At 38.2% G+C, this 13,913-nt stretch overlaps 1 protein-coding gene across 2 annotated transcripts in view; it reads right to left on the bottom strand.

The window, feature by feature from the left end:
- LOC150084801 (galactosylgalactosylxylosylprotein 3-beta-glucuronosyltransferase 3-like) overlaps positions 1-13,913 on the bottom strand; it is an 84,695-nt gene that overhangs the window by 32,613 nt on the left and 38,169 nt on the right. For both annotated transcript variants that reach the window (XM_090375555.1, XM_090375556.1), the window contains exon 3: positions 12,577-12,762. In XM_090375555.1, coding sequence (XP_090231681.1) covers positions 12,577-12,762 — 186 coding nt within the window. The remainder of the gene's footprint in view (positions 1-12,576; positions 12,763-13,913) is intronic.

Genomic DNA, 13,913 nt, shown 5'->3' with positions numbered 1-13,913 from the left:
AATTTCATGATAGCAGGCATAAGCATTTTTTAAATCTGTAGCAACTTTTCTAGTGTGCTCGAAATTTGAATCTTGTGACTCAAAAATCTAAATTGCTCTTTCTGTGTTGAAAAGCTTTGTCAAGCCCCTTGAGAGTGAAGGAATGAACAGGAGTTTCAGCTGTTAAATCTTCTTCCACCTCAGCTTCTTCACATTTTGCCATTTCAATGAGGTCTACATTTGTGAGCTCTCCATTGTGTACTTGAAGCAGATCAGTGATGTCAAAGAAGCCTCAAGCTGCAGTTGGTTAGCAACATTTACAGCCGCTCCTGTTTCATTTTATACAATCTCTGCTGGTTCTTGAAATCCTTCAATGTTATCAATAAATTGATGACAGAGTTTATTCCAAACACACTTCATGGGCGAAGATAAAGAAAGCCCACACAAGAAGCACGCAAAAGTTTGATAAATTTACCAATAAAAGTACTTTGCCGCAACGGCATTTGTATTGTTGCTCACTCAATAAACATACAATGGGTGTTATCAGTCAGGAGTAGAAATTGAATCCCATGAGAGATTGAAATCCTCCCAAAGTGGAGGGGGTAACCTGACCTTTTTTCTTTAGAATCACTGGTGGACTAGTGGATAAGTTGTTTATTATGAATAAAAAGACAAAGGTAAAGGAAGCCCACACGAGAAGCACAGCAAACTTCGAAAAAGTTTACTGGTGAAACTACATTACAAACATTTTTTACGATGCCAGAACTTCCAATATGACTCTGTTTGTCATGCAATTAGTTAATTCGATTAGTGATTCTAAAGAAAAAAAGGTCAGGTTACTCCCCTCCACTTTGGGAGGGTTTCAAGCTCCAGTGGGATTCAACGTCTACTCCAGACCGATAACACCCACTGTCTTTTTACCGAGCAAGCAACAATACAAATGCCATTACGACAAAGTACTTTTACCGGTAAATTTCATTGAACTTTTGCATGCTTCTCGTGTGGGCTTTCTTTACCTTAGCCCACTTTGTGTTTTTCTTGGTAATTTTGTTCCACGCTCATTTTGTTATTTTGATTGCATCTAAAATATGGAATTCTTTCAAAATTCTTTAAGACCTCCCTCCTTATCTCTGCCTGAACAAACAAATGCATGTGCAGTAGTACTGTATTATATAGCAACACGTGTGGTTTGAAATGCATTATTTATGAATGTTTAGCATTTATTTATTGCAATTAATGTTCATATTTTCAATTTTGTTGATACTTGAAGAAAAGAACTTGAAAACCTGGGAACTCATAAAGCAAAAACTCAAAGCAGGAACTGCCTGTATTTATTTATTTAGCAAAAGCATATTACAAGTAGTAGGACACAGTTATAATGTGCAATCTTTTAATAGTTATCAAATACATTATTATTACATTGAGACAAGAATTAAAATGTAATAATATAACTTTTAAAATTACACACTCATAAAACTTTGAATTTTTTTTAATTAGAAATTACTTATTATAATTATTTTACAATATGTTTTAATTACTTTTTATACAATTATTTTATGCCAAGTTGATCTACGTGCACCAAACGGAATATTGCATCACTAACTCAAATGAATCTCCTTTAATTGTTTATCATAATTTGCATAAGATATGAATGGGTCTAAGTCATAATAATCTAGATGATGAAGAAGGGCATAAATCAGACTGAATTTCCCAATATCAGTTCTAAATTTCAATAGAAAAGTCATGTGAGAAGGTGTGGTTTTTCTATTAAATTAATACCGGATATGAGAGTGCTATTTAAACATTTACTATGAATAACTTTGTGAATAATCTCAATCCTTGAGTATATCTTCTAAAAACTAAAGGTGCCATTTTATATTTGGCTAAATAACAGTGAGATTTGTGATTATGATAAATAATAATGCCATCTTGCTTAGCATGTATTTTATAATATGTAATTGAATTTTTTTTCAAATTTATTTAATTAAATTTAAGGAATTAGGAGACCAGACTGGATAAGGGTATTCGAGGGGAATACTCTTATCCAATACTTTTGAATACTCATCCAATGATACTCTTGTACAAGAGTATCATTGGCCTCTGCTCCCTGTCTTTCAGCCATCCCTTGCTCTAAATCAACCCCGTAAGACCAATATACTCAAGCAAATACAGCAACCTCCCATTTGGAGTCATGTCAAATGCTTTGCTAAAGTCTAAGAATATAATGTCAAAATTATTTTTTATCCAACTGCTATGTGACTTGACCATAGCAGTTTACCTGGTTGGTTAAATGAGGTTCTCCATATACAATGCAAAGCTATGATCTATTTAGGATATATTTCTTAAGACAAGCTTTTAATGGATCTTTGACCATAGACTTCCTGATGATGTTTCCCTGAGATTAAAATTACTGGTCTATATGGTCTGAAGACACTGGCACTTCTCAAATCCAAGATTATTCCTTAATCCTGGTTCTCAAAGTGTGAGGTGCCCCCCCACAAACCCAGGGAGACATACTTGTTTTTTTGGGAGCACACTGTTTTTATGAAGCACATTTTTTAATGAAATATGGACAAATCATCCCACTAATCTAGGTATAAAGTATATTATCTTTCAATCTTTGAGGTTAAATGTACTGAAGTATATATTAATTTATAAAAGTATGTATACTCACTGCTAAATTTTATTTTAAATCTGTTTATTTGCAATTGTTCTGGAAGATGGGTATAATTTTTTTTTAAAATTTTAAGGGGGATATGAAATTTATGAAATATTTTAGGGGGTGCACAAGGTATAAAAGTTTGGAAAGCTCTGCCCTAGTCTAATGGTGACGTCATTGTTAACCATAAAGGATTATCATATTATTTCACAACTACTTTCAATATTACTGGGTAAATACCATTGGTGCCTGAGCCTGTGCACTTTCAGGCTCAGTAGTTTTACTGTTAGACTCACTTCATTAATAGCAATATCACATATCCTACAGGAGTCAGGTATATTAGCACAGTATTAGCACTTAACCCCAAAAGGACTTTATACTGTGAAGATCAAAAAAAATTTGGAAGTCTGTTGAAATGAATAAGGATTATTTTATCACAAATAAAAAAATATATATATCGTTCCTGTCATGTATCATTTTGTACTGTACTATTTTTTTAACACATTTTTGTACAGTTTGTAATAAATTTGTCATCCATGGTCCAATTAGCATGTGCAGCGAGAAATAAGAAGGTTGTGGATTTAAGCCCATTAGCTTCCATGAAAAGTACATGGCCCATTGTGACCTGTGGTGCCAAAACTCTGGTTGCCTTTCCTTTAAAAATTAATTCAATATCTATGCAGTCACAATGAGCATGTAAACTCTTCTGCTCTTGGCTGCATCAAGGATAAATGGAAATTTATTTATTATCAAGTGACTTTCACATTTCAGTCTAATCATGGCAGTTAAATGGATTGGAAAGATTATTAAAGATTGGAGTGGATTGGAAAGATTATTAAACATCGGAATGGACTGCAAAAATTATTGAAGACTGAACAGATTGGAAAAAAAAAAAAAAAAAATTGGACTGGAATAAAGATTATATAGAAAAAAAATCCCCTAATTGCAATGTTATAGTAAAATACTTTATTCTAAACTTAAACCTCCAGAACCCTGCATACATTTTGGAGTGAATGCTATGGTCTTTCTTCAGTGCATAAATTACTTAAAAACTAACACACCACCTTATCACAAAGACAAAACCAAATTGTCTCTAATGGGAATCAAAACATGATTACAGGCTCACTCTCTCTCTCTCTCTCTCTCTCTCTCTCTCTCTCTCTCTCTCTCTCTCTCTCTCTCTCTCTAAAAGTGCAATTTTTGCTTTTGAGATTAAGTTTTATTTGTGCAGTGCTAGAGACTGTAATATTCAATCTAAAATTTCTACAGGATTTTATATACACTGAGTGATCACTGAATTATGACCACCCCTATTAAAACTGAATGTGACCCGTTGACCACGTGAGGTACGAGAGTGCGCAGTTAGTCGACCTACATAGCATAGATAAGGTGTCAGTGGTTCAGTAGGTAGTAAAATTCAGAGCATGATGGGTAAAAGGAAGGATTTATTGGACACTGATAAAGGACAGATTGTGGGAGCTCGATGAGCTGGTGCCTCGATTTCCCAACCGGCTGAACTGGTAGGGTGTTCAGTGATCACCCGACAGCAAAACTGCAAAGGTCAGCGAAAGGTTGATGTTAGAGGTGAGTGCTGGGTCCGACGACTCGTACAGGTGCAGCACTCTTGAAGAGGTGACTACCCAATACAACATGGCCAACCCAGAACGATATCTAGCGTGACCATGCATCGCACGCTCACACGTATGGGCTGTACCAGCAGACAACCCCTACAGCATTCTCTCCTAACCAAGGTTCATCGGCATAAAAGACTCACGTGGTGCAAAGAGCATGCAAGTAGGACGTTAGAAGACTCGAAGATGTGCTGGTCAGATGTGTCACATTATTTACTCCACACTGTGGATGGTCGTGTACAGATTTGACATCAACAACATGAGGCACTTGATCCATCATGCATGGTATCAAAAGTGCAGCCTGGTGAAGGCGGTTGTATGGTGTGGGGCATATTTCACTGGTAGGAACTTCGATCCCTGGTGCATGTGGAGCAACGTGTCACTGGTCTCCACTATTGTCAACTGCTTGCTCACTGTGTACACTCCGCTATGTTACACTTTTTCCTAAATGGTGATGGTGTCTTCCAAGATGACAATGCGCCGAGCCATTGGGCACTTGATGTGCAGGAATGGTTTGAGGAACACAGTTTTGACTTCCAGCATATCAATTGGCCTCCAAACTCTCCCGATATCAATCCCATAGAGCATTTGTGGCACACTATGGAAAGGCATATCAGGCATCTGGATACACCAATCACCTCCATACCTGCACTGCTAGCCACATTACACAGCTTGGTTGGCCATACTTCCCAAACGCTTCAGACATCTTGTTGAATCAATGCCACGTCGGATAGCTGCTGTAGTGAGAGAAAAAGGAGGACCTACGAATTATTAGATAGGTGGTCATAATTCAGTGATCACTCAGTGTATGTTCATGTATAGAATAAAGCATTTCCTAAAATGGCACTGATTTGAGTTTCATATTTTATTAACTTCAAAAGAGTTAAGAAATTGTTCTGGTTTCTTAACACAGTGATTTCCCACTGCAAATTTTTAGTGGTTAATGTCATTTTCATAACATTTTAGAACTCTGTAACAAAATCCAACACAAGTTGCTTTAATGTACTGTCAGCATCACCTTTGTGAAGAAATAAAGCACAGCAATAGTTAAGTGGTCAGCATGTAGTATGAAATTATGCACACCACATGTTCAAATTCATGTGATGTCACAAAATAAGGTAAAATTGTTGTGACTCTTTGTAGTTATGAACACCTCTAACCATATGTGGTGTTCATACTAGAGTGTGAACAGAAAATTGATTTACATATATTACTTCAATTACTGTATTTTCTGGAGGTAAGACAGATTTTTTTTTTCTTGGGAAATGTTGCTCAAAATTCCCCTGCATCTTATGGCCTGTTTGAACTTGTGCTTGTTTCAGACATAAAAAATTGTGACTTCGAAGAATGCAGATTGTTAATTTCATTGTGACAGAGAGCTGAAGGTACACGAAATCTAGATGCTGCAGAAGAGATTGTGCTTGGCAGCAATGAAGAGGAAGAAAATTAAATGAATGTACATTACCTGACATATAATTAACAGGAGAGACTGCTTCTACGGGGATGGGATACATTTAAATAGAAAGGATGCAAGAATATTTGCTGATGCTATCGAGGCAGCGTTAGGTGGATCAGAAAACTGCTAGCTTGGGGGGAGGTACCCGGACTAATAGATTAAAAGTAGCCACTGGCAAGGGTGAAAGTGATTCTTGCACTGCTTTTATTACAATGAACAGCACTGTAATAAAATCCAACACCTGGAAAACAAGGTGCTGAGGATTTCCAGGACTGCTGGGAGTCATCGTGAAAAAGTAAATATATGGGCTGTGTTAAGGTAGCTAAGAATAGAAACAGGTGCATGTATACTTGCGTGTACACCAATGCTAGGAGATTGGTAAATAAATTTGATGTATTTGAGGTGTTGGTCAAAACATCAAAGACAGATATTGTTGGGATATCAACGTCGTGGTGTCACACAGCTTTAAGGAATGCAGAACTGGAATTTGGGGAGTACAATGTGTACAGGAAGGATAGACAGGATAGGAAGGGAGGAGGGGTTATGCTATTGATTAAGAAATACATAAAATCCAAGGAAGTACAGCCAGTCGACATGGTTGGACAGTACAGTGTCGAGTCAGTTTGGTGTGACATAAGCAGTGGGAGATCAAATTTGAGAGTAGGAGTGTGTTATAGGCTTAATGACTCTGATGAGTAGAACAAACAACTGTACAGAGAAATAGAGTGGGACAGTAAATCAGAGTGTCTTATAATGGGGGATTTTTATTTCCCAGATATACACTGGAATTTGTGGGTTGGTCACTTACACACTAGTAAGGCTTTTGTGGATTTATTAGATGATTGTTTTCGGGAAGCAACTAGGAGTAATACTCTTGATCTGATTAATAGTAGTGATTCTTCATGCATTCAGAATCTGCAAATAAAGGAACCACTAAGTGGCAGTGATCAGTGTGCTGAAGTGGGATTTACTCAAAGAGGTAACTACTATCAGGGGTAAAGGGAAGGGTTTTTGCTTTGGTAAAGATGACTATGGTGGTCTGAGACAGAATTTAAATTCTATACGGTGGGACCAACTGATGATGTTACCAACAGCAACTTCAAATTGGGAAACATTCAAAGAAATAATCTTGGAAGCTACTAGGCTTTTCATACCAACTAAGAAATATTGTTCAAGGTTCAGGCCTAAACTGATGTCAGATGAACTAATAAGACATATGGCAGAGAAGAAAAATGCATGGGATACATATAAATTAACAGGTGACATGGAAGCCTATGATAGATATAAGCTGGTCTGTAAACAACTCACAAAGGAGGTTAGGCAGGCAAAAGCAGATTACGAGAAATCTTTGGCAAAGGATGCAAAGAAAAACAGCAAAGAGTTCTTTACTTATGTAAAGAACATGGAAGACTGCTGCACAAATTGGAGCAGTGTGGCATTGGAGGCAAATTGCTGCTATGGATAAAGGGATGGTTGAGTGGGAGAAGACAGAGAGTGACAATCAATGGACACTGCTCTTCGTGGATTAATATTATTAGTGGTGTCCCCCAGGGTTTAGTATTGGGTCCATTGTTGTTTTCTGTATTTATTAATGATATTGATGATGGTATATCAGGCTTAATGTCCAAGTTTGCAGATGATACAAAGGTCAGCAGGGTTGTTAATGACACTAATGATAGTATGCTGCTGCAACAGGATCTAGAAAAGTTGAGCAGATGGGCTGAGAAGTGGCAACTGAAATTTAACATTGACAAATGAAAAGTACTGCATATGGGTAGAAGTAATTTCATAGTAATGTATCAACTGTGTGGTACTACACTGACAGTGGTAGAGAATGAAAAGGACCTGTGGGTAATTGTGCAGGCAGACATGAATTTTTCTGAGCAGTGCAGACAGTCTGCAAGATTAGCTCATGGTGTGTTGCCATTTTTCTAACAGGGATAAGGAGGTGATTATCTTCTTGTATAAGGCAATGGTCAGGCCACACCTTGAGTACTGTATACAGGTCCGGAGGCCTCATTTTAAGAAGAATGTAGAGTTGCTGGAACAAGTACAGAGAAGAGCTGCAAGCTTAGTGAATGGAACAAAGGGTTGCTCTTACGTTTTGTTTTGCAAACTTAAGTTACTTAAGTTTTGCAAATTACAGTGTCTATACAACTCAATCAGATCACTTCGCACCTGCGAAGTGATCTGATTGAGTTGTATAAAGCCTTGAATGGTTTGAGCATACTCAATGCTGATGGGATTCTTCCTCTTGCCCAGAATAATAGTCTGAGAGGGCATAAATTCAAATTCAGGAAAGACAGTTATAGGATAGATGTGCAGAAGTTTGCCTTTAGCCAGAGAGTGGTTGATTGCTGGAACAAACTTACATCTGTCGTTGTAGAAGTTGATAGCCTAAATAGATTCAAGGCAGAACTAGACAAACATTTGGAGCGAGTGGATAGGTAAAATGAGTAGGGGTTTTTTTGGGTTTTTTTTTGGCTGATGCTATATAAGCTTGCTTTCTTGCATCATGTGTGTTTACTAATGATAATAAGTATCACAGTTTGTAAGGTAAGATGTTTGTTCAGTTATTACTATTTAAGTTACTACTATTATAAAAAGAAAATTAAAATATTAAGTTATTACTACTAAAAAAATTAAGTTTCCGATAGTTATTTTAAAAAATGGTGTATTTTTGTTAGCTTCTGGAACGTAACCCCCCCCCCTTTTTGTACTGGTTTCTAGTCCTGTATAACACGGCTTCACATTACACGAGATTTTGTAGAAACCAAACTACTGTGTTAAAATGAGGGTTGCCTGTAATTGGATTTTAGGAAAGCTTTTGATACTGTTGCACATGGAAGACTACTGTACAAATTGGAGCAGTATAGCATTAAAGCAAGTCGCTCCTATGGATAAAGGGTTAGTTGAGTAGGAGAAGACAGAGAGTGGTAATCAATGAACACTGCTGTTTGTGGAATCTTATTAGTGGAGTCCCCCAGGGTTCGGTGTTGGGTCTATTGTTGTTTTCTGTATTTATTAATGACATTGATGAAGGTATATCAAGCTTAATGTCCAAGTTTGCTGATGTTACGAGGTTGACAGGGTTCTTCATCACAGTATGCTACTGCAACAAGATCTAGAAAAGTTGAGCAGATGGGCTAAGAGGTGGCAACTGAAGTTTAACATTGACAAATGTAAAGTACTGCATATGGGTAGCAGTAACCCCAGAGTAATGTATCAACTGTGTGGTACTACACTCAGGGTGGTAGAGAATGAAAAGGCTGTGGGGGCAATTGTGCAGTCAGATATGAAGTTTTCTGAGCAGTGCAGACAGTCTGCAAGAGTAGCTCATGGTGTCTTGTCAATGATATACAGAATTTTTTCTAGCAAGGATAAGGAGGTGATTATTCCTTGTATAAGGCAATGGTCAGGCCAAACCTTGAGTACTGTATACAGGTCTGGAGGCCTCATTTTAAGAAGGATGTAGAGCTGTTGAAACAAGTACAGAGAAGGGCAACAAGATTAGTGAATGGAACAAAGAGTTGCTCTTATGAAGAAAGGCTTAAGTTTTGCAAATTACAGTATCTGGAGACTAGGTTAGTTAGTTATTTGGTCTTTAGGAGCATTATCAACTAAGGCCATATTGCTCCGGGATATGCGGTGGTCATTCCCTGACCTTTCCGCATCCTCTGTATTTGGTGGTGACGGACTCGAACTCCGGTCTAATCAAGAAGCGTGTGCTGCGCACTGCTGCTCCTTCCCACCTGGCTACGGAGGCACAATTGGAGACTAGGCCACCTGAGGTGATCTGATTGAGGTGTCTAAAGCCTTGAATGGTTTGAGCAAGCTGAATGCTGATGGGATTCTTCTTCTTGCCCAGATTAGTCGCCTGAGGGGACAAAATTCAAATTGAGAAAAGACAGTCATAGAATAGATGTGTGGAAATTTGTCTTTAGCAAGTGGGTAGTTGATTGCTGGAACAAACTTCCATCTGTCGCTTTAGAAGTTGGCAGCTTAAATAAATTCAAGGCAGAACTAGACAAACATTTGGAGCAAATGGATGGGTGAAATGGGAAGGGGTTTCTTGTTTTTTTTTTTTTTTTTTGGCTGATGCTGCATAAGCTTGCTTTCTTGCATCCTATCCTCTGCTAATGCTAATGCTAACTGGATGGAGATGCCAACTGAAGATTTGACAACAACAATAGGCAGGTGTGCAGATTGGTGAAAAATTTGTGGTAGTTATTTAAACACGAGACAGTGGCTATCTTTTAGGAAATTTGGAATCAGCAATCCTTTTGATGGCACTGAAGATGTTATACTATCAGAAGAATAGCAGTTGATACCATAACACACAATGTGGCAAACTGAAAACGAGACTGATTCTAGAAAAGAAATAATGATCCCATGTATGAGTAAACTAACCTTGGTTTATTCAAAGTAACTTTCTCCCAGGTCGACACAATGCATGCAATATCACAAAGTGACTGGAACGACTAGTGGTAGGCCATGACTGGTATACTGTTCAAGGTTTTCTCATGCAGCTCTATGAATGGTGTCGATGTCATGAAAATAACAGCCTTTCGATGGTGCCTTGAGGTTTTGGAAACAAAGAGAAGTTGCATGGGACTAAGCCTGGTGAATATGGTGGGTGCGACAGTATACAGACTTTTTTGCTAGACAAAAACATCTGAACAATGAGGGCCTTGTGGCTTGGTGCATTGTCATGCAAGCAGAACCAACTGCCATCTTCTCCATACTGAGGCCACACACAATGGATTCGCTGCAACAAATATTTAAAAATGTCCAGAGAGTAGGCAGCAGTAACACTCTGGCCATTGGGCATGAACTCTTTTTCCACAATTCTACACTGACATTTTGTTTAGTAAGCACTTGTGAATTTTTGATTCAAATGTATGCAATAAAATATTTTTTACCAAAAGTTTACTTCTAAAGCATGAATGTATCTTATGGTCCAGTGCATTTTATCATCAGGAAAAAACAGTATTAATTTGATTTTTGAAGTATATGCGAAAATGAAAAATCATTCAAATAAAGTTCAGATAAGAATTTTATTCTCTTTCCTGAAAGAATTATACAGGGTGTCTCACAAATATTGGCACAAATGTTTAGGGGAGGTAGGTAACATCTAAAGGAATGTGAATTGCATAGGAACCCATAAACAGAAACATCACCGTAAGTCCGTAGACGGTACTGTTCATCAGTTCGCGAGAGGAAAAATTTCTGGTTTACTGATTCAAGCAGTAGTCGCCGCACGAAGAGCATCCATCGATATACGAACTGTGAGTTGGCAGACATGCACCTAGTGTATGTCTATGGATTAGGAGAGGGCAATGGACGAGCCGCTCAACGAATTTATGGAGAACGCTTCCCAGACAGACATGTACTGGACCACTGTTTGTTTGCGCTTGTGCATCAAAATTTGTGCGATTATGGGTCATTTAGAGGTAACAGGAGTAGTGTGGGCAGACCACGTTTGACGCGAACTCCCACCATGGAAGAAAGTGTGTTGAATGCCATCCAGAATAATCCTACTACCAGCACACGTGCCGTTGCCTCTGCCTTAGGAGTGTCTTGTTGCAGCGTACAGCGTGTCTGGCACAATGATTCTGTACACCCCTTTCATCTCCAAAGGGTTCAGTTACTGCTCCCCCAAGATCATCCTGCACGTGTGGCTTTTGCACAGTGGTTTCTCCAAGAAAGTGTTCAAGACTTGAATTTTCCAGCCTATGTTTTGTTCACGGATGAGGCTTATTTCACTCGGGAAGGCTTATTCAATCAGCACAATGCTCATGTGTGGGCTCACGACAACCTACACGGTGTGTGCCCCCATGCAGCACAGCATTACTTCGCAATAAATGTGTGGGCAGGTATGGTCAGTGACTGCTTAGTCGGCCCATACCTGTTACCATCCCACATGAACTCTGCTAAATATCGGATCTTTCTTGAACAAGTTCTACCAGGGTTACTTGATGATGTTCCAGCAAATGTGAGATGCAACATTTGGTTTCAACGTGACGGGGCGCCTGCCCATTATGGAAGGTGTGTTCGTGACCATTTGAACAGGCGTTTTGGGCATCGATGGATTTGGCCGTGGTGGATCCGTTGCCTGGCCCCCACGCTCACCTGATTTATCGAGCCTTGATTTCTTTCTGTGGGGGATCCTCAAATCTATCGTGTATGAATCGCCTGTGGAGACAGAAATGGATCTCAGGGCGAGACTCGTCTGAGCTGCTGCTACTGTCAAAAAAAAACTCCAGGTGTGTTCGACCGTGTCCACCAATCCATGCTGCGTCGGTGTTATGCATGCATCGCGTCTCATGGTGGAACCTTCGAACATCTGTTGTAACATCATGAAATGAATGCATCTCGTACTCCATTGTTAATATTATGTCAAATAAATGTTTGCCACTAATTATTGTCTTGTGTCATTTCTGCTTCTTGTGCCTCTGCTACTACTTTCCCGTGACGTTTCCGGTTATGGGTTCCTATGCGGTTCACATTCCTTTAGATGTTACCTACCTCCCCTTAACGTTTGTACCAATATTTTTGAGACACCCTATATATGCAATAACTGACCTATTTTAAACCTTAACTAACTCTTCTCAAAAATTTTAAATGAAAAGTATTATATTAACAAAAAACAAGTTCTGTTTATACAACGGAATGACCACTTGGTCAGAGACATTTACAACTGATCATTTATGACAATGAATGAATAAAATCATTCATTGTCAAATCACATATCTACTACTGCACTCTAACACTTGATCACTTCCTCTAATTAAATTTCAATTTATAATTCATATATCAAAAAGAAATAAAAATTCAAAGCCCCTACTCACTAACTGTAATGTATGGGATAATCTGGTGAGTTCAGCCTTCTGCACAGGACGAGAGTAAGTTGGAGTAATGATATAAATTATTGGCATCTCCTCAGAAGTTAGCAGGGATAATAATTCTCTTATGCAGTTACTGCAGTTCATATGTTTTTTGGATAGTTCCGCAAGAGCATACTGAATTCTGGATGTCTGAAAAACAGTTCACTGTCAATTATTAAAAATGGTCGATAATATGATTAACTGAAAAAACATCAAATCTATCCATTAATTTTAAACATTAAAACAGTCTCATATTGCATTAGTTTGATGAAACTTGCTATAATAGGAGTTGTAATTCTCCAAACTTCATCTCTGCCTCAGTCTGCAATCCCTAACCTCCCACTGTATCACCCTTCTAGCTTCCACTTATTATTCAATTTTTGAATTATTTTATTTTTTGCCTCACCATTATACTTACAAGCTCTGCCTGTACCCACAACTCCTACTTCAACCGTAACTCCTACCTTTGTTTCTATCACTATATCCTCACTGCATAAATATGCTGAATTCATAAGCCCTTACCTTCATTATTCAATTTTCTGAATTTTTTTTTCACCTTTCATCCACCACAATCACTTACCTGCATTATTCATCACACAACTCCATCACAAACACTACATTTCAGGCTCCCCCTGGTGACTGTTTCAAGGCTAGTTGGCCTTTCATCGGTGGGTGGGCAGGTACCCTGGTATTGCAGATATAACAATCCAGTTGTGAAGAAAATCACATAATATGAGAGATGCTAAAAGGTGTACATGATAATGTATAAGTTAAACTCAATGCAATAAGGCATTATAGGTTTAGGAGTATAAATAATCTATATAATATTGGTGTGAATACACCATAGATCACTCTTAAAGGCAAAAACACTACGTTTGTAGCGTAAAAGGGCATCATTTTATCTGTATCTCATATTGTGCTCCTCCTTCACAACCCCTCCTCCTTACCTGCCCATTCACCGATGAAAGGCCAACAAGCCTTGAAATGGTGCCATCTGGGTGGTGGTGCCCACTGAGAATAAGTAACAATAGTCTTCTCTTTTAGTGAAGCATTACTTATTCAAAGTAGTGCGATACATGACAACTCGTTGTGAAGGAGGAGCACAATATGAGATACAGATAAAATGATGCCCATTTACACTACAAACGTAGTTTTTTGCCTTTAAGAGTGATCTATGCTGTATTCACACCAATATTATATAGAGTAGCAAAAATTGTAGGCAGAATGCTAAAAAACAGGTTGAAACAAATCAATTTTAATTTACACTTCAAATGAATGAACAAATGAATTTTAATCTTGAA

The sequence above is a fragment of the Mastigoproctus giganteus genome, chromosome 6 (genome assembly GCF_048544385.1).
Source record: "Mastigoproctus giganteus isolate SK-2022 chromosome 6, ASM4854438v1, whole genome shotgun sequence".
Lineage (NCBI taxonomy): Eukaryota > Metazoa > Arthropoda > Arachnida > Uropygi > Thelyphonidae > Mastigoproctus > Mastigoproctus giganteus.
This window is presented reverse-complemented; position numbering and strand designations above follow the sequence as displayed.